Source organism: Xenopus tropicalis, chromosome 7 (assembly GCF_000004195.4).
Source record: "Xenopus tropicalis strain Nigerian chromosome 7, UCB_Xtro_10.0, whole genome shotgun sequence".
In the NCBI taxonomy this organism is placed as follows: Eukaryota; Metazoa; Chordata; class Amphibia; order Anura; family Pipidae; genus Xenopus; species Xenopus tropicalis.
The window spans coordinates 41,127,761-41,155,452 of record NC_030683.2 but is presented as its reverse complement, the minus strand read 5'-3'; the positions used below and the strand labels follow the sequence as shown (position 1 = coordinate 41,155,452).

The 27,692-nt window shown below is 38.7% G+C and overlaps 1 protein-coding gene across 2 annotated transcripts in view; it reads right to left on the bottom strand.

The window, feature by feature from the left end:
• Positions 1 to 27,692, bottom strand: part of ascc1 (activating signal cointegrator 1 complex subunit 1) — a 119,769-nt gene that overhangs the window by 28,266 nt on the left and 63,811 nt on the right. For both annotated transcript variants that reach the window (XR_004223448.1, NM_001102901.1), the window contains exon 9: positions 24,498 to 24,577. Coding sequence is in view for 1 of the 2 variants with exons in the window: in NM_001102901.1 (NP_001096371.1) it covers positions 24,498 to 24,577 (80 nt within the window). In the remaining variant the exon portion in view is untranslated. The remainder of the gene's footprint in view (positions 1 to 24,497; positions 24,578 to 27,692) is intronic.

The following is a 27,692-nucleotide window of genomic DNA, read 5'->3' as shown; positions in this document are numbered from 1 at the left end:
ACTCATAGCTTATTATACAGTAATATTCATGAGTTATGATCTTAATTGAAAGGGACAAGCAGCAAGACTTTCAATTTGTATTCCGCATAGTCATTATAGAGGCATTAAATCTAAAACTATTCATTTAGCAGTAATCTGGAATTACCTGGCAGTTAATACTGTATATGAATAAGCCTGTTATAGCCCCCTCCTCCATCATTCACAGGTATAGAAAAGGCTGCATATTATGTCCCAATGCAATATAGTAGGTTTATTTCATATGTAGCTGCTGAGAGTGTACACTGTTGTTATGGCAACACATTTAAAAGCACAAGGTTTCCCATCACTTAAAGGTATCTGTTGGGCTCCAAACATTGATGCAAAAAATTTGTTATTGTCCCTCCACCTGATACCTCAGCTAATGTGTCAGAGTTGTTTTATTTAAAATCGGCTTTTGAATGAAGTGATGCTAAGGCTGCCATCCACACCCCAATGTTTAGGCAATCTAACCAGCTGGCTGACAGATAGAATGGTATATGGTTCAGTATAACCACCTACATGTCAGAACAAATGGATCTGAACGGAAGTGGGAGGCATGCATTCCTCATGGACACACCAGATTCTCTGTTTGAATAAACAACTGTAATCCAAAGGGATACAATGATGGTTTGTCAGATTTGCCTCCTAACAGGCCCACATATGCAGGGATGGCGGACAGTACAGCCAGAACTGTCCAAAATGATACAGGGAAAAATAGGGACCAAAACATTGGTCTGTGCAATGTTTTAAATATATTAATAAAAACTATGGACTATATATATATATATATATATACAGTGGAGGAAATAATTATTTGACCCCTCACTGATTTTGTAAGTTTGTCCAATGACAAAGAAATGAAAAGTCTCAGAACAGTATCAATTCAATGGTAGGTTTATTTTAACAGTGGCAGATAGCACATCCAAAGGAAAATCGAAAAAATAACTTTAAATAAAAGATAGCAACTGATTTGCATTTCATTGAGTGAAATAAGTTTTTGAACCCCTACCAACCATTAAGAGTTCTGGCTCCCACAGAGTGGTTAGACACTTCTACTCAATTAGTCAACCTCATTAAGGACACCTGTCTTAACTAGTCACCTGTATAAAAGACACCTGTCCACAGAATCAATCAATCAAGCAGACTCCAAACTCTCCAACATGGGAAAGACCAAAGAGCTGTCCAAGGATGTCAGAGACAAAATTGTAGACCTGCACAAGGCTGGAATGGGCTACAAAACCATTAGCAAGAAGCTGGGAGAGAAGGTGACAACTGTTGGTGCGATTGTTCGAAAATGGAAGGAGCACAAAATGACCATCAATTGACCTCGCTCTGGGGCTCCACGCAAGATCTCACCTCGTGGGGTGTCAATGATTCTGAGAAAGGTGAAAAAGCATCCTAGAACTACACGGGAGGAGTTAGTTAATGACCTCAAATTAGCAGGGACCACAGTCACCAAGAAAACCATTGGAAACACATTACACCGCAATGGATTAAAATCCTGCAGGGCTCGCAAGGTCCCCCTGCTCAAGAAGGCACATGTGCAGGCCCGTCTGAAGTTTGCCAATGAACACCTGAATGATTCTGTGAGTGACTGGGAGAAGGTGCTGTGGTCTGATGAGACCAAAATAGAGCTCTTTGGCATTAACTCAACTCGCTGTGTTTGGAGGAAGAAAAATGCTGCCTATGACCCCCACAACACCGTCCCCACCGTCAAGCATGGGGGTGGAAACATTTTGCTTTGGGGGTGTTTTTCTGCTAAGGGCACAGGACAACTTATTCGCATTAACGGGAAAATGGACGGAGCCATGTATCGTGAAATCCTGAACGACAACCTCCTTCCCTCTGCCAGGAAACTGAAAATGGGTCGTGGATGGTTGTTCCAGCACGACAATGACCCAAAACATACAGCAAAGGCAACAAAGGAGTGGCTCAAGAAGAAGCACATTAAGGTCATGGAGTGGCCTAGTCAGTCTCCGGACCTTAATCCAATAGAAAACCTATGGAGGGAGCTCAAGCTCAGAGTTGCACAGAGACAGCCTCGAAACCTTAGGGATTTAGAGATGATCTGCAAAGAGGAGTGGACCAACATTCCTCCTAAAATGTGCGCAAACTTGGTCATCAATTACAAGAAACGTTTGACCTCTGTGCTTGCAAACAAGGGTTTTTCCACTAAGTATTAAGTCTTTTTTTGTTAGAGGGTTCAAAAACTTATTTCACTCAATGAAATGCAAATCAGTTGCTATCTTTTATTTAAAGTTATTTTTTCGATTTTCCTTTGGATGTGCTATCTGCCACTGTTAAAATAAACCTACCATTGAATTGATACTGTTCTGAGACTTTTCATTTCTTTGTCATTGGACAAACTTACAAAATCAGTGAGGGGTCAAATAATTATTTCCTCCACTGTATATATATATAACCTTGAAAGCAAGCAAGTTGCAGGTAAAACTGTTAGTCTCTTTGTTAAATGTATATTGAAGCAGTAGAATTCCTAATGAATGAGATAAAAGTGAGTGTAGGACTGGGCAGACCAGGAATGACTGACGTAGTTGGCCAGCCTAAAGTATATTGCAATATATAGACAAACAACCCCGGTTCTGCTTGCACAGAATGTCTTAAAGGAAAAATAAAGTCAAAGTCACTTGGGGGTGCCAAAATGTTAGGCACCCCCAAGTGACTTTGACCGCCTACCTTTTACCCCGGGCTGGTGCCCCTGTGAGGAAGGAACAGCACCAGCCCGGGGTAGCTGCCGGCGCTTCCTTGCTGCTGACTTGCTGCGCGCGCATGCGCAGTAGAGTGAAAAGCCGAACTTAAATGTTAAAGTCGGCTTTTCACTCTACTGCGCATGCGCCCACCACTGGCACTCAGGAAAAGGAAGCGAGGAAGACGGAAGCGCTGCGCTCCAGGTGCCCCGGGCTGGTGCTGTTTTCTCCTAACAGGGGCACCAGCCCGGGGTACGAGGTAAGCGGTTAAAGTCACTTGGGGGTGCCTAACATTTTGGCACCCCCAAGTGACTTTGACTTTCGTTTCCCTTTAATGTCCTTTATATATTGATAATGGGTGAGTGCAAAGGACCTCTATATAAATAATATATTACAGTGAAAGAATGTCCTTGATTTTTTTTACATAGATTCCTCTAGGCTGCATGGGAATGGATATCGGGAACATCTTCTCTGTTAGTCTAAATCAGTACTTTGCCACAGAAACCAAACTGTGTTGGCTATTTGCTGTATCCGTATGAACCCAGATGTATGCAAGGATTTATTTTTATTCAGAAAAGATGCGTAAGCCTGACAGGGCAAAAACTTGTCTTGCAGCTACTAAGTATCTTTTTTTAATCATTGGAGTATTTTGGGATGAATTCTGTTTTTTTAAAATTCAGAACAGCCACCACAAGCTTCAGTAAGTAACTAGGAGCACCTAGATACTAAGCAAGACCTACAAAATGTCTGTGTATTACTATACCTAAAAAGGCTCACCTATTCTTTGATTCTATGTGCCACTATTCCTCATGTTCCTAACAAACCATCCCACAGAATGGCCTCTGTAACAACTCTGTTTAGCCACCCTAAAGAATAGCATACATATTGAATGGTCAGAATTTAATAAATGGTCTCAGTTCATCAACTGCATCCGTTTCAGATTACCATTAGCCCAACTTTGTTCTTTTTGCATTTATCACATCCAAAATGCATTTCATTTTCATATTGCTTACACTGCCAGATGGTAAACTTGTTGAAGACACAAAGAAGCTGAATAAAACATACAGGAAATGTAATCAACGTAAACGAACTGGGAGCATTCACTTATTCCTTGCCACATGCACGCAATAGTTAGATAATAGTTATCTCTTCATTCTGTACTTTCATACAGAAATACACATATTAAAATATGTGAAAATAAAGATAGAAGGCAATGATTTATAATGTGAGACATACTGCTTTGGTAGCAAGGGTAATTAGGCATAGGGGTATACCTATGAGCTACAGTAGGAAATACAAATGTATTTAATAATATAGAATAGTGCCATATAGCACCAGCAAAGGAACCTCATACTTCAATCAATAGTTGAAAACCAAAGACATTCTGGGTGCGATCTGCCTGTAATATAATCACAATATAAATGTTCAAATTAATGCTTCTAAAAAGCAAGTTTGGAATCCCTGCTTTAATATCAATTAACCAGCAAATAATGTTAATGACCAGGCATGAGAAATTTCTACCATTGCTAAATACAAATATTGGTGGCGCTTCTGATCTGGCAAAAGCCAGATCCCAACTAAGCTGCATAGATCCATAGGTGGCATAACAATTCTACTGAGTGTATATATATATATACTGTGTATATATATATATATATATATATATATATATATATATATATGTATACATTTTTTTAACAGACTATGGTATGGTGATCCAAATTACAGAAAGACCCCAGGTCCCAAGCATTCTGGATAACAGCATTTTTTAAAGGAATAAAATAGGCATATATTATAAGTTATATAATATATACATATATATATATATATATATATATAATGTCCTTTTTTCACTGATAAGTCTGCAATGATTTTTGATACTAAATGTAAGGAATTTGACAAAGAAATAAGATTGTTGTAACCAGCAATTTAGGGATTTTAAAAAAAAAAAAAAAGGTAAGTGGGTTTATTTATTTATCACTTTAACAGCTTCCCGGAGATGCTGATTTAACTATGACCCTATTGTGACAGTATGTAAGCATGCTGGGAAAACTGCTCCCTCAATATGACAAAGAGTCATAAACCTATGTAAAAAGCAAAAGAATATTCCAAACTGTGTGAAAGGGGGAGCAGCAATTTGCCTCCCTTAATAGCTAATCAAATAGACAAAAAAATCAGTTTTGTTTTATTCATAGCATGACGTTTTTTTATTTATTTTTTTGTATGAATAACCCGAAAGCACCTGCTTGCATAACTACAAAAATAACAATGAAGGAGTCCAAACGCTACTAATGCATATTTTTCCTTATAAACGAATGCAAATCAGGCAGCAACTGGTATGTTGATGATTCAGTTTGTTCTATCTGCCTTCTGAATTATTGAAAAATACATTCCCTTTTATTGTTGCTATAACCTTGAAAAATATTTCTCTCTTCTATAACATTCTATTCCTTTAGAATGCAGGTGATTTCAGAACACATGTATTATTATTTGTCCGCAGTAATGCTCAAAGTAACATAAAATGTTTTTTTTATTGATTTTATACAGAACTGCCCATAATAATTCCTGGCCAATACAGCAGAAGTGTAAGATTTTCTTCAAGCCTGTTTTAACTTCCTACCATGTGCAGGTTGCAAATGGCTAAGAAGTTTCCATGTGTATGAGCCCTGACATACACAAACTCTTAATTTTAACATTTTTGTGATCCTTATTGGGGCTCGTCAGTGAAGTGCAGGGTTCTGTGATCAGCATACGAAGGGCAAGTGAAGTGGGCTGAGATTTACTGGTCTGTAGTTAAAGGGGAACTAAGAGTCTGAAGTGCTGTACAATAAACAACATAAACAATAAGCTGCTTTTCTGTTATATGTACAAATAAAAGCACCCAGCCCGGCTCCATTCCTTTACTTTCCCTTTGCACATGTTTGCTGTCGAGAGGCGTGTCCTCATGACATGCCACAGCAAATCAGCTTTCACTCTGTTCTGTCACTCAAACATTTCTGCGTCAATGACACAGACCAGGGAGCCAGAGATTCTGGAGGATGGTGGATGGGAGGTTGCTTTAATAATTAGCCATAACTTTGTAATGCTGCAAAAAATTTTAAAAGCTATAAATTGTCAAAATGTTTGTCCGGCCTTTATATTTTCAATATTATAAAAAAATTAACAATAGTTCCCCTTTACGATCTGACCATCTACCATTTCGTACAAATGGAACATGACAGTGGGATGCACAACTGTTGTATCACTATTAGCTAAATGCCCTGAAATTGCCCTCTGGTGATGTCTATAGGGATGGCATCTTATTTAAATGGTGTTATAAAAAAAGAAGTTAATTATAGTAATCACTAGCCCCTATGGATTTTATTACATTTTAGAATGATGTAGAGAACACTTGTTTTGAGTATATTTAGGATTTCCACCTGCACTCATTGTTATCCATCTTTTTAGCGGTGCCCTAATAAGAACACATTACTCATGTGACGTTTCAGGCACTTTGCCTTTGCAAACTGGTTCAATATTCCTGAGGGCAAACCCCTTCATTCATCAGAAATAAATTGTCACACACAGCTGGAAACTTAAAAACACAAACTGGCTTTAATAAAAGTCAAAGTGACGGAAACATTTCAATATGAGAGCTGTTCCTATTACTTGCTGAAATTCTAACACTATTTTGAGACCATTCGTGACCGTTCTTTTTTAACCATTTGCCATTGTGTAATCTGAAATGTAAAATTCTATTTGTACCCTGGAATGGGGATGCCTGGCAACCAGGGAGCAGATGAAATCTAGTCTCAGAATGATGAATTATATATAAATATTGTTACCATAATATTGTTATATAATGCTAATAAAAATTACCAACCGGTCATATTAATCATTTTTCACTGATAGGGCTGCTTTTGTAAGTAATTGTTACTTGCAGTTCCCAAACCTGACTGTTTTGCCAACCTGACTATCCCTTCTCAAACTGTCAGTTGAATTTCACTAACAGATTCCTGCTGCCCAAATATGGCAGCCCCCTTATAGGGGAACAAGGGGGATTCACATTCTTGCTGGTGGGATGGCATTTTGGGGAGATTAGTTCCTGTGGTAGCAAAGATTTATTGTGGGTGACTTATCTCTCTGTGTGTCAGTGCCCTTTCTGTTTATTCTCTGCTTAAAGGGGAACTAAACCCTAAAAATGAAGATGGCTAGAAATTCCACACTTTGTATACTAAAATTACTTCACTAGTCAAAAGTTTCAGCATCCTATAGTTTTAACGATATAGGTCTTTACAGTTGTCACAGGAGCTCCCCATCTGGTTTCTATTAAAACTCAATGTGCTCTGGGCAGCTGTTGAGAAGCTAAGCTTAGGCGTCATCACAAATTATTGTCATATAAACTGATGCTACAAGTCTGTTTATTCCCTTTGGATGCTAATATTACACTGGTTTCATAGCTGCCATGTAACGTGAATATGAATAAATGACTAATCAGCCTTATACTGTTACAATTATATTCTGTAACGGCAGTATATTGTGAGTCCGTTCCTAGGCTCAGGTAATTGACAGCAACACAGAGAATGTGTAGGTAATCAGCAGCAAAGATGATGGGGAGCTATTGGAGCATCTTTAGAGGCCTGATAAAGTGCTGTGGTTGCCTTGAGCTGTTACAGAAGCCCAAAACATCATGTACAACATTTCTAGCCTATTTCTTTAGTTAAGCTTTAGTTCTCTTTTAAGAACAATAAAACCCAGCAAGTAAGCCTTTTGGGAGAAAGTTTATTTTAAAAGAAACATTTTGTAGGTAGTTCTAGGTTTAACTTCTAACTACTTCAATGAATACAGATATTTTCATGGTAGCATATGGGTTTGAATGTAATGAAAAAGCAACTATAAGAGCAGCTGCTTTATAACAACCATTACTTTATTAAGTGCATAATTCCAAGGTAAATATCCTAAACAGATTCCAGCCCTGAAAGAGCTTACAGTTCAATTAGGGTTTATGCACTGGCTGATGAAGGATGATCAGAGGGAAGGGCTATTATTACTATTTGCCTGTGCAATAGAAATAGATGAAGCAGAAAGTAGTATCTAATAAATTTACATATCATGCATATTTATAGTTACATTTAGACAAATGTGCTCTTATTTTATTAACCATCCAGGTACACAATATTCTCTGGGAAAGTTTGAAAGCCTAGTATGTTGCATTAAAAAGGATATACTTTTGCATTTACATTAGACGGGACTATGGTAGGGAACTTAAGAAATTAAGGGTGACTGCTGGATATATATTCTTAACAAGATGTCTAACATGGTATTATTATTCAAGCTCCAGATCTTAAAAGATAGTGACACCAAATTAAACCTTTTTTACAACAGATACAGAAAAGACAAATGTGCTAAACCAGTTCTTTTCTTCAGTGTATACAGTAGAAGAGTGCCAAGTCCCACCCGATAGCTGCATTGTTGGCTCGCCTCAAACTAGTCAGTGGTTGATGCAGGATATGGTGCTTAAAGGTTTACACAAGATTAATGTGAACAAGGCACCAGGGCCAGATGGAATACACCCTCGGGTACTGAGAGAGCTTGGTTCAGTTTTACAGTGGCCTCTGTTTCTGATATTCTCTAATGTCATTCCTATATTTAAAAAGGGAATAAGCCTGGCAATTATAGGCCAGTAAGTCTGACATTAGTAGTGGCCAAGTTATTTGAGGGCTTGTTAAGGGATCACACACAAAATTATGTACTGGAGAATGGCATTATGAGCAGTAATCAGCATGGCTTTATGAAGGACAGGTCATGTCAGACAAATTTAATTTCTTTTTATAATGAGGTTAGTAAAAAGCTGGACAGTGGGGGTGCATGGATCTATTTGGATTTTGCCAAAACATTTGATACCGTGCTCCATAAACAACTGCTTTCTAGGATAAAGTCTATTGAAGTCTTAGTGAAGTTGTTTGCACATGGATAGGAAACTGGCTACAGGATCGGGTACAGAGGGTGGTTGTTAATGGTACATTCTCTACTTGGAATAAGGTTCTCAGTGGGGTCCCTCAGGGTTCTGTACTGGGTCCACTTCTGTTTAACTTGTTCATAAATGACTTAGGGGAGGGTATTATTAGCAATGTATCAGTGTTTGCAGATGACACAAAACTCTGCAGACCAGGCAATTCTATCCAGGATGTGGCATCCTTGCAGCAGGATCTTGACCAACTGGCAATCTGGGCAGCTAAGTGGCAGATGAGATTTAATGTGGATAAATGTAAGGTCGTGCACCTGGGATGTAAAAATATGCAAGCCACTTATACCCTTAATGGGACTTTACTAGGCAAATCCATAATGGAGAAGGACTTGGAGTCCTTGTAGATAATAAACTTGGCTGCTGTAGAAAGCAATGCCAGGCAGTCCCATCTAGAATATGCCGTGCGGTTTTGGTCTCCAGTGCTCAAACGGGACATTATTAGAGAGGGCCCAGAGAAAGGCAACTACACTGGTAAATGGTATGGAAAGTCTCAGTTATGAAGAAAGACTGGCCAAGTTGGGTCTGTTTACACTGGAGAAGAGGCGCTTAAGGTGACATGATAACTATGTATAAATATATAAGGGGATCATATAATAACCTCTCTAATGCTTTATTTACCAGTAGGTCCTTCCAACTGATACAAGCGCACCCACTCTGTTAAGAAGAAAGGAGGTTCCGTTTAAATACTCGGAAAGGATTTTTTAATGTTAGAGTTGTGAGGTTGTGGAATTCCCTCCCTGTCGTACTGGCTGATACATTATATAGCTTTAAGAAGGGGTTTGATGGCTTTTTAGCAAGTGAGGGAATACAGGGGTATGGGGGATAGCTCTTAGTACAAGTTGATCCAGGGACTGGTACGATCAATATCTTGGAATCAGGAAGGAATTTTTTCCCCCTTTCCGGAAAATTAGAGAGGCTTCAGATGGGGTTTTTGCCTTCCTCTGGATCAACTAGCAGGTAGGCAGGTTATATATAGGCATTATGGTTAAACTTGATAAACGAATGTCTTTTTTTTAACCTAACTTACTATGTTACTATATATGTATGTATATATGTATGTATATCTTTATTTATAAAGCGCTACTTATGTACGCAGCGCTGTACAGTAGAATTCATTAATACAGACAGGGGGTTAAAGATAATGGATAAATACAAAAGATAATGGATAAATACAAAGTACAACAATAAATACAAATAAATACAAGGTGCAGTTGCAATAAGAGTCAGAAACACAAGATGAAGGAGGTCCCTGCCCCGTAGAGCTTACAATCTATATGGGAGGGGTAACTAACAGACACAAATAGGCAAATATAAGTGCTGTAGGTCACAGTGGGTTTTATATTTATCATAACATTGCCTTTGCATGCTCTTTACAATTTTGCCTTAAAATATGCCCGGTGCTTTCACATTACCTATCAGATCCCTCGTGTACCTCTATGAGGGGGCTCATTAGAAGCTATAACTGGCAGACTGAGAAGGGAAAGTCAGGTTGGCAAAACAGTCTTCAGGATCAGGGTTAAGAACATTTCTAAAGCAGAACTATCAGTGAAAAATGATCAACATGACCTATAGGTAACTTTTAATGTACATTAATGTTTTGAAGAGTAGTTTTTTAGAGTTAGTATCACTTTAACTAAACACATAAATCTTTATTTACAACAAGTGCGATTGCACTAAATTAAATACAAATGTTGCACGCACTGAAGCAGTTATATTTGCGACAGGCAACACTGCATCTAACCAGCCTGTACTGATAGAATGTGTGAAAGAAAGCGCCCCTATAAATGCTGGGAAACACTGGACATAGCAGTAATTCATGCAGTTTTAATGCCACATGCTAAAAGTGACACAATCCCTACTCTGAGATAGTAGCTGCAACTTTCAACCGAAATGCAAAAACATGCATGCACCATTGCATTTGCAGAGTTATTTGCCTCCAGAATACAGGGAAGGCAATGCAAAAGAAAATTAAGTTTATTTTTTAATGTTTTATTCAGCTCACCAAAAATCTGTGTTTTTTGCCCTTTCAAATTTTGATCTGGTCCCATTGAACATGTGACACAAGGCTCGTGTAGGCTTTGCACCTTGCTGCCATTAATCAAAAAAAAAAAGAACCTTGTTCGCTTTTATTTTTTTTTTTTTATTTTACCTTACTTGGTTAATTAATTGGTCTCCAGGGTTTCACACTCAGTTTCTCAGGCAACTAGAAGTCTTATCAACTGGAATCAAAGATTTAATCTTCAAAACACCTACAGAAACCTTAGATATAGGAATTTTTTACATATAATTGTGTCATTTGTGACAAAACCATAAGAACATCAATTTTTGCATACCCCCTCTGGACCTGACGTGGGTGTAAAGACATTACTTAACTGTATAAGCATTCAACTCTTAACTGTGATCAAAACAATATGACTACAAAGTACAGCATGGTATTCAGTTGGATATCCCAAAGGTTGCCCAATCTGTGGCTAGCTTAACTGGTACACCATGAACTTGGATGGTAAAGGGTCTGCCATTCCAACTACTACCTTATTATGTGTCATAGGGAACACAGCTCTAGCAGTCGAGAAGGCTAACTGTAGGTATACAAACAGAAAAGGTTAATGCAAAAGCTAAAAAAAACAAAAACAAACAAAAACAATGGAACCATTTTTTGAAAAATTTTACATGGTAATTAGATGTAATGTGACAATGTAAAATTTTCTATTTCTGCACCTCTCCAGTTTGGAATTTTAGGGGCTATCTGGTTGTTAGGGGACCAATTTAACCTAGCAACCAAGCAGTGGTATGAATAGAGGAGGGCCAAAATAGAAATATAGGTAATCAAAAGTAACAATAACAGTAAAATTGTAGCCTCAAAGAGCAATAGTTTTTTTGGTTTTGGTTGCTGGGGTCAGTGACCCCCATTTAAAAGTTGGAAAGAGTCAAAAGAAGAAATCATAATCTATAAAAAAAAAAAAAAAATAATAATAAAGACCAATTGAAAAGTTGCTAAGAATAGGTAATGATACTAAAAGTTAACTTGAAGGTGAAGAACCCCTTTAATCTGGTCTGAATAGCAGACTGGAACCAGGACATACAGTGGTGTGAAAAACTATTTGCCCCCTTCCTGATTTCTTATTCTTTTGCATGTTTGTCACACTTAAATGTTTCTGCTCATCAAAAACCGTTAACTATTAGTCAAAGATAACATAATTGAACAGAAAATGCAGTTTTTAAATGAAGGTTTACGTTATTAAGGGAGAAAAAAAACTCCAAATCTACATGGCCCTGTGTGAAAAAGTGATTGCCCCCCTTGTTAAAAAATAACTTAACTGTGGTTTATCACACCTGAGTTCAATTCCTGTAGTCACCCCCAGGCCTGATTACTGCCACACCTGTTTCTATCAAGAAATCACTTAAATAGGAGCTACCTGACACAGAGAAGTAGACCAAAAGCACATCAAAAGCTAGACATCATGCCAAGATCCAAAGAAATTCAGGAACAAATGAGAACAAAAGTAATTGAGATCTATCAGTCTGGTAAAGGTTATAAAGCCATTTCTAAAGCTTTGGGACTCCAGCGAACCACAGTGAGAGCCATTATCCACAAATGGCAAAAACATGGAACAGTGGTGAACCTTCCCAGGAGTGGCCGGCCGACCAAAATTACCCCAAGAGCGCAGAGACAACTCATCCGAGAGGCCACAAAAGACCCCAGGACAACATCTAAAGAACTGCAGGCCTCACTTGCCACAATTAAGGTCAGTGTTCATGACTCCACCATAAGAAAGAGACTGGGCAAAAACGGCCTGCATGGCAGATTTCCAAGGCGCAAACCACTTTTAAGCAAAAAGAACATTAAGGCTCGTCTCAATTTTGCTAAAAAACATCTCAATGATTGCCAAGACTTTTGGGAAAATACCTTGTGGACCGACGAGACAAAAGTTGAACTTTTTGGAAGGTGCGTGTCCCGTTACATCTGGCGTAAAAGTAACACAGCATTTCAGAAAAAGAACATCATACCAACAGTAAAATATGGTGGTGGTAGTGTGATGGTCTGGGGTTGTTTTGCTGCTTCAGGACCTGGAAGGCTTGCTGTGATAGATGGAACCATGAATTGTACTGTCTACCAAAAAATCCTGAAGGAGAATGTCCGGCCATCTGTTCGTCAACTCAAGCTGAAGCGATCTTGGGTGCTGCAGCAGGACAATGACCCAAAACACACCAGCAAATCCACCTCTGAATGGCTGAAGAAAAACAAAATGAAGACTTTGGAGTGGCCTAGTCCTGACCTGAATCCTATTGAGATGTTGTGGCATGACCTTAAAAAGGCGGTTCATGCTAGAAAACCCTCAAATAAAGCTGAATTACAACAATTCTGCAAAGATGAGTGGGCCAAAATTCCTCCAGAGCGCTGTAAAAGACTCGTTGCAAGTTATCGCAAACGCTTGATTGCAGTTATTGCTGCTAAGGGTGGCCCAACCAGTTATTAGGTTCAGGGGGCAATTACTTTTTCACACAGGGCCATGTAGGTTTGGATTTTTTTTCTCCCTAAATAATAAAAACCCTCATTTAAAAACTGCATTTTGTGTTTACTTGTGTTATCTTTGACTAATAGTTAAATGTGTTTGATGATCAGAAACATTTTGTGTGACAAACATGCAAAAGAATAAGAAATCAGGACAAATAGTTTTTCACACCCCTGTAAATTGAGAAATAGAGAAAAAGAGATGGAGATGGCTGAGGTATAGTGAGTGTTGAAGCGGATGGCAAATGCCTAGGTGGTCCCTGCAGAGAGGCATCTTGGTTGGCATTCACTAGGGCTGTGGATGGCCTTAGACCTGTAGCATCTTGGGCATTATGTATTAAAGCAGTTGTGGTGCTGTTATGACAAAAATTATCTAAATAATTATGAGGAGAATGATGTTTGTTGGTGATAAAAATTGTAAGCGGCCCATGCGTTTTGCAGCAGTTTTAGAAGTATTCTTTTTTTTTGCTTTTCCTCCATCAATGAGACAAGTTCCTTCTCAGCTGAGGCTATCCAGATGTGAAAGCAGAGCTGACGGATAAGGACAGGCTATGTGCTGTAGTCTCTGGTGGCTTCTTTGTCCGTAGTAATAATAATACATGCTATTATCGCAGAACTGGAAGCGTCAAACGGCTTTTGGCATGTCTGTGTTGTACGACGTGGGTAAACAGAGTAGCAAGATGGCCTCCACTAGAAGAGGGAGGTGGAAGTTCGGCTAGTTGCTTGGGACGCAACATGCCTGCCACCTGGAACACATGCAAGCCTCATTTAAATCTTGGTATGCAGCCAGTTGCCGTCTGCGGCATATGGTATGCTTGTGTGGCGAAAGACACTACGCTGTTCGATAAGCAATAGTGTAGGCTCAAGCTGATATTGTTTGATTGCAGGAGCACCTAAACGTTTCCTATTTAATATGCCGTATATATATAGTGAGTACTCATGTAGGGCTTTAATTGGGAATGTGACCTACATTCCATATTCCGTTTTTTTTTTAAATACAGTGGTGTGAAAAACTATTTGCCCCCTTCCTGATTTCTTATTCTTTTGCATGTTTGTCACACAAAATGTTTCTGATCATCAAACACATTTAACTATTAGTCAAAGATAACACAAGTAAACACAAAATGCAGTTTTTAAATGAGGGTTTTTATTATTTAGGGAGAAAAAAAATCCAAACCTACATGGCCCTGTGTGAAAAAGTAATTGCCCCCTGAACCTAATAACTGGTTGGGCCACCCTTAGCAGCAATAACTGCAATCAAGCGTTTGCGATACAGCGCTCTGGAGGAATTTTGGCCCACTCAACTTTGCAGAATTGTTGTAATTCAGCTTTGAGGGTTTTCTAGCATGAACCGCCTTTTTAAGGTCATGCAACAAACATCTCAATAGGATTCAGGTCCGGACTTTGACTAGGCCACTCCAAAGTCTTCATTTTGTTTTTCTTCAGCCATTCAGAGGTGGATTTGCTGGTGGGTTTTGGGTCATTGTCCTGCTGCAGCACCCAAGATCGCTTTAGCTTGAGTTGACGAACAGATGGCCGGACATTCTCCTTCAGGATTTTTTGGTAGACAGTACAATTCATGGTTCCATCTATCACAGCAAGCCTTCCAGGTCCTGAAGCAGCAAAACAACCCCAGACCATCACACTACCACCACCATATTTTACTGTTGATATGATGTTCTTTTTCTGAAATGCTGTGTTACTTTTACGCCAGATGTAACGGGACAAGCACCTTCCAAAAAGTTCAACTTTTGTCTCGTCGGTCCACAAGGTATTTTCCCAAAAGTCTTGGCAATCATTGAGATGTTTTTTAGCAAAATTGAGACGAGCCATAATGTTCTTTTTGCTTAAAAGTGGTTTGCGCCGTTTTTGCCCAGTCTCTTTCTTATGGTGGAGTCGTGAACACTGACCTTAATTGAGGCAAGTGAGGCCTGCAGTTCTTTAGATGTTGTCCTGGGGTCTTTTGTGGCCTCTCGGATGAGTTGTCTCTGCGCTCTTGGGGTAATTTTGGTCGGCCGGCCACTCCTGGGAAGGATCCCCACTGTTCCATGTTTTTGCCATTTGTGGATAATGGCTCTCACTGTGGTTCGCTGGAGTCCCAAAGCTTTACAAATGGCTTTATAACCTTTACCAGACTGATAGACCTCAATTACTTTTGTTCTCATTTGTTCCTGAATTTCTTTGGATCTTGGCATGATGTCTAGCTTTTGAGGTGCTTTTGGTCTACTTCTCTGTGTCAGGTAGCTCCTATTTAAGTGATTTCTTGATTGAAACAGGTGTGGCAGTAATCAGGCCTGGGGGTGACTACAGAAATTGAACTCAGGTGTGATAAACCACAGTTAAGTTATTTTTTAACAAGGGGGGCAATCACTTTTTCACACAGGGCCATGTAGATTTGGAGTTTTTTTTCTCCCTTAATAACGTAAACCTTCATTTAAAAACTGCATTTTGTGTTCAATTATGTTATCTTTGACTAATAGTTAATGGTTTTTGATGAGCAGAAACATTTAAGTGTGACAAACATGCAAAAGAATAAGAAATCAGGAAGGGGGCAAATAGTTTTTCACACCACTGTATTTGGTACTTGATTTTATTTTACAGACACTGTTTGACTTGTTGAGCTCATATGGATATGTGTATCAAATAAAACATTGTAATTAAGGACAATTTGCTGATAAAATCTGTATTTTATCTTTCTATATTATGGAATGGTGTTATTTTGTAGTATGCCTGTAGACGGCGATCTACGAGATTCAATAAAAATTAAGTGGCAATCCACAACATAGCTTGAAAAAGGGCCATGTCAGAGCCTGAAACGTTGCTCGTTGTTGGAGATCTTAAATTTCCAATAAAAGCTTTTTAAACTCACAAGTATTTCTTTTGACTTTGTTATATAATATTGCAATAGAAGGAGAATATGCTGCCTCCAAGGCAGGACAAACTAAAAAAACTAAAGGAGGAGGTGGAAATATCAAGGAAAGTTAGTTTGTCCTGCCTATGGAGAGGAGCAACTGACAGGTAGAGCCATACGCAGAAAGACCATGCGTTAATGAGCCCTTGTCATTACCACCTTGCCCCTGTCACTGCTAAGCTCTGTATCTGATTTTCTATTTGGCAAAAGGCGCAGAAAGCAGAACACACTAACCAAGACATAGACACAAGGGCATTGTGTACAGGTCTCTAAAAGTCGCCATTTTGCAACCCATACCAGACAAATATAATAAAATGTCAAAAGTTAGGCCTTCATCTAGTAACCCATAGAAACCTAACAAATGTGTATTATTAAGCAGCTCCAAGAGAAGTTGCAAACTTTTTCCATTATTCCATTATGCCCCTGCCCTTGTGGTAAATAAGGCCCTTCATATTCTGCAGAATAAACAATGGCATTTTAAAATATAATTTTTTAAATTAATTATCGACCAGAAAGAGTACCCACACTTCAGAATGTTCAGAATGTCAAGCCCCATAATATTTGTTTCAGAAAAATTCTGTATGCTTCCAATTCCACTGTTTACAAGGTCAGACAAGCGTGCAATGTAAAAAGCGGGGGAGAAAAGAAAACCAGCATGGCATTTGCTACAGGAATTAAACATTACAGAATACGCTAGAAAAATGCACACACAAAAAAAGTTATTCATTGACGCTTGGCAATCATTAATTTTTCCTCACGTTTCTATTTGTATTTCATCCTCCAGATGCAAATACAAAACGCTGCTTGTAAAATCCATAAACATGAGCTCTCAGACATAATGCACTGCTTGTTTTTGCAGAACCATTAAAAGCAACAAAGCTAAATTCAAAGCCATCCTCAGCACAGTGATGCACTGTCTAGAATTAGAGCTGCAAGTTGCTTCTTGACTGCAAATTAAGTAAATATAGCAAAAGAAGAGACATTCGATGTTAGCAAAATAAAAAAAACAACTCTGGCTTCCAAAAAATTACAAAGTCGCATCTGCAACAACTTGTGTGTTACAGCTAGGCCAATGGCAAAACTGAACTGCCTTATTAAGCAATTAACATTCTGGATCTACCACAAACTACTCCCACTAAATATGCAAACGGCAAAATGAAGCCATTCTCCTACGGTACAGTTTATTATGCCAGACATTATTTTTAAAGCTATCCTGAGTTAATTAGTGCAAATCAGAGTAGAGAACTGGTGCAACTGCTTCAACAGTAAAATATAAAACCAAATATAAATCCAATCTAATTAACATCACATTTCTTACTTTTACCTCCTAGCAATAATTCTGTAATCAGCTTTAATTGTTTGGATGGTTACCTGGTCTTCGTTCGTTAAGATTCACACAGGCAATTGGGACTATTTCCATTAGTCTATTTTCATTAGCTAATTTCATCCTGAATAGGGACTTGTGGAGCAATTTGCTTTTGTTTTGCTTCTGGCTTCAAATGTGCGGCCTATTCGGTCTCTAGTTTCTGCAATTAAGCTGACTAATTGGGTATGAAAAAAATAATATGTATTAAACATTCATGAGTGGGTTGCTGCAGTGTCGTGTAAATTGCACTTGCAGAAGAAAAGGCAAAGTTCCATTTTGTTCATTTACATGAGAAACTGTACCAGAGAAATCATTAAGCCAGATTCATGAGCTCAAGAACAAGGTACTTACATGGACACAAAAATTAACATGCATTAACAAAATTCAAAAAAGTGCTTGTGCGCACACCAGCTCCTTGCACTTGAAAGTGCTTGTGGGGAGCAGCAAAGCACCCAGCCAGCCTGCTGTGATAAAGTACAAGTTTGCTCACTGGCGTAAAAGATCCCTGGAATTACCACTAGCATGCTGCACCAATAGTCGCTATTGACTTGCAAGAAAAATAAGATGCTTATTACAAATTTGTGTGGAGCAACAGTTTGGGGGGGAAACACAGAACTATGGGTATTAAACATGGCAATTTGTGTCCAAAATTTGCACTTAAAATGTTATGATGTTTGCAGTGCTAATCAAGCAGTTACAAGTTTCCACAGTGTTGCAAGGTCGTCATTCTGATGATTTACCCACAAATGAAAACATCAATGATTGAATGCTGTATTTTCTGACATTGCGTAATTTTCCAGCTATACTGTTGTATGGGAGAACTACGTTGTTCATCTACATTAATGACGCAACGGCCTTTTTGGCAGCCTATGTGATCTTAACCTTTCAAACACAAGGCTAAGTGCTCTTTTTGTAACTTATGCTGTTAGAGATTTGAAGTTAGTCATAAAGCAAAATAGGACTGCTCCTTTTTTTTAAAAAAAAAAAAAAAATTGTATTCACATTACAGACAATGCAAAATATTGGCAGGATACCTTTTTCCAGAAATAAGTGAAATGATTGTCCAAAAATGTTGCACTTTAACTTTAAAAAAAATATCAAGCAAGTATAAAATATTAAACTAATCTTGGCTTGGCACAAGCAGGTTCTCACAACTAAGGGTCTCATTAAAATAAAGCTCTTTTTCTGCACTAAAATGGCCTCCAAACGAAAATTTCTGCATTTGCAGAAACTACTTCTGCCTGGGACCTGTGCTCTTGCACCTAGTAGTAGCTAAAAATACTGTGTGAGATAGAGAACAAAAAGTCAGTGGGCATAGAGCCCTGTTCTTACAGTTGCTGTAAGGATACTCACATTTCTTGCTTCTCAACGCACCCCCATTTTGCTGCGGAGTCATCACGTTCTTGCGGGCAGTCGTTGTGTGCATGTATGTGTGTGGGCACTTTGTCACAGCGTGATGTACCATTCGGGGAGTGGTGCCAAATTTGCCACTTCTTAAGGAAGTGGGACATGAAGCTCTGTGCCTGGTTATCTAAGAGCGTTCCTAAAAGCCTACCGTATTGCCTTGTTGTTTCCCATTATCAGACCCTTGCCTGCCTTCTGACTTTGAACCTTTGCCTCCCATCCTTTAGGCCAATTTGGCAGCTTACCCCCCCCCCCCCCCGTGCATGGGCACCAACAACGGGCCTCCCCGACTGAAATCTGGCAGATGTTGATCTGGCAAGTTGATTTTTCCATTGGATCGGGGACCACATCGGCTCGTTGATGTGATCCCCAAACTGACAGCGCCTATGCCCACCATTTTAATTCGATTGTTTGGCCTGATATCGCCCGCCTGTAGGCAAAAAGTCCACCAGGTAATTCACTCAGGCACCATGAGCAAAGAGGCTGACTCTGAGAAATCTCTTGAAGGTTGCCTTCAAATAAGCAAATAGCTGGAGATAATCCTATTAGAGTTTGCAGTTTTATATCACTGATAATACTTTGTGTAAGCAAATTCTATCTACTATGTATAATGCTGATAAAAACATATCATTAGATAAATTAACATTTTTGATATTAATCCCTAATAGGAGACAGCCTCAGAAAATATGGCTAGTGTCCTGGTATATCTGGCTCATAAATGAGTATTTCAGTTCTTCACAGGAGAATATTTTTCACATTTGATTTTCACTGAAAAGTAGTCCAAGTGGTACTACCAATAAATCAAAGTTTATACGAAACCCTTTATCTTTTATACGAACACAAAGCCTTCTTGGCTCATTTGTCAGAAAATTCTTACTGCCTATTAAGAGCTGTAAGCTATGCATTTTATTATGCAAACCAAGCTTACAGCTCAGAACGAAAAGATTCTATAGTACTATAACAAGTTACTGCTCTAGATCCCCAAAGGCACATTTCTAAAGGAAATGATCTAACTTGAAGAGTCAGAATACAGCAGGTACCGGCTAGCAGACAAATGTATCAAAGCAAGTAAAATTGGCGATATCTGAATCAATGCTCTAGAGACCAATGCCTCAAGACTATGAATAATAGCTGAACATTTCTGTAAGGCTTGGGGAGGAGAAAACTAATAAACATCTATGGAGCAGGATGAAGTCAAGCTAAGTTTCTTGTATGCAGAGGCCAGAAAATCAGCATATGCAAAGCTCTGGGATCCTCAATAGACTGCTTTACAAAAATATTTTATGTGCACTAATTTCATTATAATATCATTTAACATGTACCATGTTACATAATACATTAAGAAATCTATAAGGGGAGAATGTATTGAAAGAAAGCAATTACCACAATGTCAGACAGAGTATATTGTCTACATTGCTGTTATTCACTGTACTATTATTATGTTTCTCTTTGTCCCTTCTCCTCTTTACTCTACACAGACACCATCTACTGGCTGTTATTCTCACAGATTCACCACTATTGATCTTTCCTATAATTCTATCCTAGCGTTTATATGAATAAGAACACTAAATCTATATGAAGTAGAATTAATGCTCTGCAAAGAATTAGGCTAGAAACACTACATTTTATGTTTTGGGGTTCCGTTCCAGCCAAAGGCAACCACAGGCCTTTAGCAGGGAAGGTCTGTGCCTCTAATACACTCAGTAGCCCCCCATCTACTTTTCTGCTGATTCACTGCACATCCTCTGTGCCTGTCACTTACCTGAGCTTAGGGACTGACAATATATAGAATACAATAGTCACTATTCAAGGCTGATCAGTAATAACTTCAGCTTATTACATAGCACCACTGCTTTCTACCTTACAACTGATTAATAATCAGCCCTGTAGCATTATATTCTATAACAGATATAACCTCACTTTACCTTATGTGAATTTCTAATGGCCCCTATATTTTGCTCCTTAACAATTTCTCAGAAAACACAGATCATGGGCAGTGCAAGATATGGCCTAAAAAGTAGCAGGACGGAAGCTGCTGCAGACAACCTTAAAGGCATTACTGCTATAGGGTTGCTGAACTATATTGTTTTTAGGCTTTAACTCACCTTTAAACAGGCACTGTGGGAAAGTTCCCATAATGCCTCACTCCTGCACAGAGACCCAGACCGGTGTACTGTACATGCTCAGTTTGTAAGACTAAGAGTAAGCTTCCTGCTGATTGGCTCAGATCCACATTCCTAAGGGAGGGAGTAAGTTCTTAGAATTCTTGATGGAGGGGGGAGCAGGAGAGGGAAGAGAGCTGTGTGTCTCTGGCACAGAAAAACAGACACGATAAATCTTTTGACAGAGAACTCAGTGCAGCGTTTCTGTGAGTGCTTATGGCTGTATTTACATAGACCTTTCTGATAAAGCTTACTTAGTTTTTACCTTTCTTTCTCCTTTAAAGGGTTTGCAGCTGTAGAATAAATGACAAAGTGCTATCACCCCAGCTGTGTGATCAGTAGTGATAGAAGAAACATGGTGACAAGAAAAATGGATAAACCAGAGTTATTGCAATTTGATAATATACATTCTGTTACTGTTTATATGGAAATGTGAATTTCAACCAGGCACTTGAAGCTTCTGTAAACAATGGCTAGAAATATAGTTATTAACCATAGGTATCTAATAGTGATGTGCAGGTCAGGAAAAACTGAACCTGACCCATAACCTGCAAAATGTTCTCACTGTAAAACCTGCCCCCAATATATCCCAATGTCTTCCCTCTCAATCCCCTACTTCTATGTGTGCCTCTGGCTCACATGGAGAGGGAATCTTTGGGAGCAGAGGAGGAGTGAGACCCACATCCAAAAGGTTGCCCAAATTTTAAGCTGAACCCATCCAACCTGAAGTTTTGAGTCAACCTGCACATTAAAGTATTTAGCTTCAGATATATTAAACACAAATTAAAAGAACATAAGAGAGATACAATTGCAGCAGAAGATATGGCTGGCTCACAGCTACAGATATTGTCAGATATGATGCCTCAGATTATCTGTATGTAGTGTGAATAGCTTGTAAAGATTTTTTTATTCCATTGATATTAATTTTATCTGTGATCAAACAGGATAGAACATTTTGGTTGCATCTTCTTGTTTGTATGACAGTAATTGTATGTGTTTGGCCAATCTTATATCAAGATTTCCAGATTATATTCTGACTGGTGGTTCCCAAAGACTGTCATAGCCCTAAATGCTACCTCCACTTGCTTGGCCCATCTGATAACCAAGTTATTCAATGAACAATCAGACCTCCCAGATACCATTAAGATACAAGGGGTCATTTACTTTGAACCCACATGCAAGTTCAAGAGTACAAGGGGTACAAAAGCACTTGCCTGAAGAGTCTCAAGGCAGACCTGTCCTTACCAGCTGCTGTAAAGCAGCAAGAACAAGGCTCCATGTAATGTAGTTTTGTAGATGCCTGTGACATTACATTAGTACGATTCTATTCTGGAGTACTGCTCGAGTTCTCTGCCCACTGGATATATTACCAAAGCCAAACCTTGGCAAGTAAATAATGGGAAAAATAATACATAACACGGAAATATTCAATTATCAACCAATTAGTCCAAGTAGTTAATGATTTGGAAAAAATATACAGCAGCTGCTTCCCAGTAAACAGATGTCCACATAATCCTGAGGTTGCACATGCGCGAGGTACCCATAAAACAATAACCAACATTATTCATCTCCGATACCACTTGTTTGGTGAAACAGAAAATGTATCTTTCGTTTTTACTTTACTGAAGTCTCATGTTTTATATGACAGTTATTAAGATATATATATATATATATATATATATATATAGTTCCAGTACTGGAAGCACACCACATACAAAGTGGTAATTGCCCGGGTGCTCATGCAAAGAAATACAAATAAAGGAGCAATGAAGGCCAGCACTCACGGGTCTTTGAGAAATAACATGTCAACAAAAATAAAAAAATATACAAAAAGTTGTGACTACATGGTTTTTTTATTTTTTCCGACATTTCAGTTCCTAACAGGAACTTTCATCAGGGAAAATATTTTTTTATTTTTGTTGACATGTTATTTCTCAAAGACCCGTGAGTGCTGACCTTCATTGCTCCTTTATATATATATATATATATATATATATATATATATATATATATATATATATATATATTATTAGTGAATGCACTCTTTTTCTATACTGTGTGGGGTGGGGGTGCTTGGCAATAATAATCATATAAAGAAACCAAAAAGCCTGTGCTGCCATTATTAATGTACAAATATATGTATGATTTTATTGCAACTGATGTTTTGGTCTGCATTAGGACCAAAACACAGGACAGTGTGTGTGGAAATGATATCAGTTCTGTTCTAATGCACACATCACCAAAAATGGTATTCATTAGGTATAGGTATATCAACTTGATTCATTAGGTATAAATCACGGCGTAGGCACAATATGCAACAGGGAATAATACTTCTTCTAGGCAAGTCTGAATTACAGGTTCTCCTTGCGTCCATGCACCCTATTACTTGCACCTTGCATGCAATTCATCAAAGCAGGCTGAAGTATTATGCTGGCACTAGGCGCAAGTGGCATGTATAGACACAAGTGCTTTTGTAAATAGCATTTAAATGCACATAGTTTTACCCTTCTGAATTAGTTAATGAATAAGACTTGTGGGTAACAATATGGGAACTTATCTACTGAAGGTATTGGCTAGTGAATCTGCTCCTTATTGTGTGTAACACTAACTAACTGCCAGTGGAAAGTACCTTAAAAGAGACATATAGCATACGTTAAAATCCCCATAATCTTATAGGCAATAATAAATAATATTTGTCAACTTTCACTGTGGGCTAAAAATGATCACTAACTTTAAAAATGTTACAGTTTCAAATGAGGGCTGGCCATGTCATAACAGTCCCTCCCAGAAGCACAGTGGGAAGAGGATACAGTTCTGTATTCACACAAGCAAATACAGGCTTCAGTTCCCTATCAGGTCAGCCTAGCTGCTGATTGGTTCCTATACTACAGTGCAATGTGCTGAGTGCTGCCGCTCCCCTGCGCAGTGTGGGAAAGGAGGCAGCAGGAAAAGGAACACATGGCCGGGACTAGTAGGGTTTTTGGGGAAATTTTTAATAAATCAGCTCAAAAAACAATTTTTTAAACCACATTTCTTTTATATTTAGAGAAGTATAATGCACATTCTTGTTCTTTACACAATATGTTTCCTTTAAACACACACGAAAAATTAGAGGAGTAAATAAAAAAAAAAATTAAATGGTGTAATTGGTCTCAGAAATAAGTTTTCACATTACATCTATCCCATTGCAAATGTAAACTTGAAGGGGACTCTGGAGTCCAGTGGCCTATGAACATCCCCCAGTATATTTGATATGAGGATATGAAGATCAAGAGGCAATGATCAACCAAGGTTTAGGTAACAGAGACAATAATTTCCGTAGAGCATTAGGCCTGGGGAGCACTGCATTCTAGTTACATCTCAAATCACAGATTTAACACTAATTCATTTCTGTTCATGTTCTTTACTGACCTTTAACACATTTCTCGCATCAAAGGATTCTCTCTCCCTCTGGCCTGGCTTTCCAGCAGATATGCTACTTCTCTCTTCAGCTGTAAAAGGAGACATAGGGATACCGTCATTACCTGTCCAACTCTGAAGCTAAAAGAAGTAGTTATCTTTTGCAACAGGAAATAATTAAGTATTGCAAGTAGAGCGACCAAAAGCTGAAGCATATGGTAAAGGAATGCAGTGCAGGATATAGCATATAATGACAAATACACATTTTCTTCAGTGAATTATCAGAACTTTCTGGAGTCTGCATCTAAAATTCTTTTAATTCTGTAATACTTTTAACCTTTATATTATAAAAGCAATTGCAAAATACATAATTATCAGGCTATGTTGATCCTGCATTTATTGTTCAAATTGCTTCAGCAGCCAGTTTACAAAGCAACGGAATATAAATACATGGTTATACACATAGTGCCATGCAATAGCACAGTCCCAAAGGAATGCTTTCTTTGCAAAGTAAAGAAAAATAATTCCAGTTTTTCAGCACTTATTCACTGAACTTATTTACTACAGTCAATCCACACTCACCAGCACACCCTGGCCTTTCCACTCTGTTCCACCTGGTGCACAGAACTTTTAGAGACGTCGGTACTCTCCACCACGATCCAAAATTGCACAAAATACCGGCACAACAGGATTTGTTTTAGCGGGATAAACCCTGCTGATTTTAATAGTAGCAAACCATGGTTTGCTACTATTAAAATCAGCAGGGTTTATCCCGCTAAAACAAATCCTGTTGTGCCGGTATTTTGTGCAATTTTGGATCTTATTTACTACAGTTACAGTGCAATAACTGATGCAAAGAACCATATCTGTCCACAATGTACCTTCATCCCCTGTATTACAGTCACTGCTCTTAAACGCAAATCTTTATACTGTTAGAATTGAATAAAATAAGAATTTGTGCCTAACATGGCACACTGGTAGGCACAACTTGTAACAGCCATATGACCAGGGTCATAACACCTCAACCCAAAGATATTCACTTGCACACCCATTAAATGTGAAATGTAGAGTGTACGCAGGGCTCCCATGTGTTACTGAGTGCTGCATGCTGTGCCTTTTACTAGATATGCCAATAAAGGCGCCTGCTAGCATAAAGGCTAAGTGAACAGTGCTTAATGTGGCTTCATTCTGAATGTCTTAGAGCACCAGGTGCAGGATGAAAATCTTTCAGGTGTATTGACAGTTGTGATACTGACTTGCTTCTGCAAGTTATAATGCATTGCTATGCCAACGATATCAGCATTGCACAAATTACAAAATAAAAACGAACGGGAATTTTCAAATGGTAATACTAATAAAAAACACATTTTATTCAGTTAGGTACTATAAAGAGAAAATGCATGGGTGAATTTCACAGTGTAATGAATTGTCTCTGTGTTCTAAGAAGCAAACTTGGCAGTATTATGCAAAGGACAAATATAATACAAATCAACGCTCAATGAAGGAATGGCTCTCAATTTGCTCGGGATACAAAACGAATGATTTATGTCAGTGCTGTCCAACTTGCAGTGAACTGAATATTTTAATCAACACTTGTTTTAAAAAAAGGTTTATATTACACAAAGGTGTGTATTTATTACCACTGGAGACAAACATCACCGGTGATGTTGCCCATTTTCAAGAGAAATGATTTAGGTCTTTATCTGCCTTTCACAGTAGATGAAGTACAGGTATGGGACCTGTTATCCAGAATGCTCGGGACCTGGGGGTTTTCGGATAAGGGGTCTTTCCACAATTTTGGACCTTAAGTCTGCTAAAAAAAATTATTTAAACAGTAATTATTTTCTAAATATTAAATAAATTAATAACAATTTTTAGAGTTGCATGATGTTGTTCTGTTTGTGGAAGTAAGCAAAGCACACAGACACACAGGTCTATGCTGTTTGAGACTTGGGATGAATGTTTATTTGTTCTAGATTAGAGTGATATCTGGGAAAGCATTTGTTTAATCTCCTAGATATTACAGGATCTTTAGGATTAGGCTGACATGACAACACTTTTATATACAGTGGCTTGCAAAAGTATTCGGCCCCCTTGAACTTTTCCACATTTTGTCACATTACAGCCACAAACATCAATTTTATTGGAATTCCACGTGAAAGACCAATACAAAGTGGTGTACACATGAGAAGTGGAATGAAAATCATACATGATTCCAAACATTTTTTACAAATAAATAACTGCAAAGTGGGGTGTGCGTAATTATTCAGCCCCCTTTGGTCTGAGTGCAGTCAGTTGCCCATAGACATTGCCTGATGAGTGCTAATGACTAAATAGAGTGCACCTGTGTGTAATCTAATGTCAGTACAAATACAGCTGCTCTGTGACGGCCTCAGAGGTTGTCTAAGAGAATATTGGGAGCAACAACACCATGAAGTCCAAAGAACACACCAGACAGGTCAGGGATAACGTTATTGAGACATTTAAAGCAGGCTTAGGCTACAAAAAGATTTCTAAAGCCTTCAACATCCCACGGAGCACTGTTCAAGCGATCATTCAGAAATGGAAGGAGTATGGCACAACTGTAAACCTACCAAGACAAGGCCGTCCACTTAAACTCACAGGCCGAACAAGGTGACTCTGGACGAGCTGCAGAGATCTACAGCTCAGGTGGGGGAATCTGTCCATAGGGCAACTATTAGTCGTGCACTGCACAAAGTTGGCCTTTATGGAAAAGTGGCAAGAAGAAAGCCATTGTTAACAGAAAACCATAAGAAGTCCTGTTTGCAGTTTGCCACAAGCCATGTGGGGGACACAGCAAACATGTTGAAGAAGGTGCTCTGGTCAGATGAGACCAAAATGGAACTTTTTGGCCAAAATGCAAAACGCTATGTGTGGCGGAAAACTAATACTGCACATCACTCTGAACACACCATCCCCACTGTCAAATATGGTGGTGGCAGCATCATGCTCTGGGGGTGCTTCTCTTCAGCAGGGACAGGGAAGCTGGTCAGAGTTGATGGGAAGATGGATGGAGCCAAATACAGGGCAATCTTGGAAGAAAACCTCTTGGAGTCTGCAAAAGACTTGAGACTGGGGCGGAGGAGGTTCACCTTCCAGCAGGACAACGACCCTAAACATAAAGCCAGGGCAACAATGGAATGGTTTAAAACAAAACATATCCATGTGTTAGAATGGCCCAGTCAA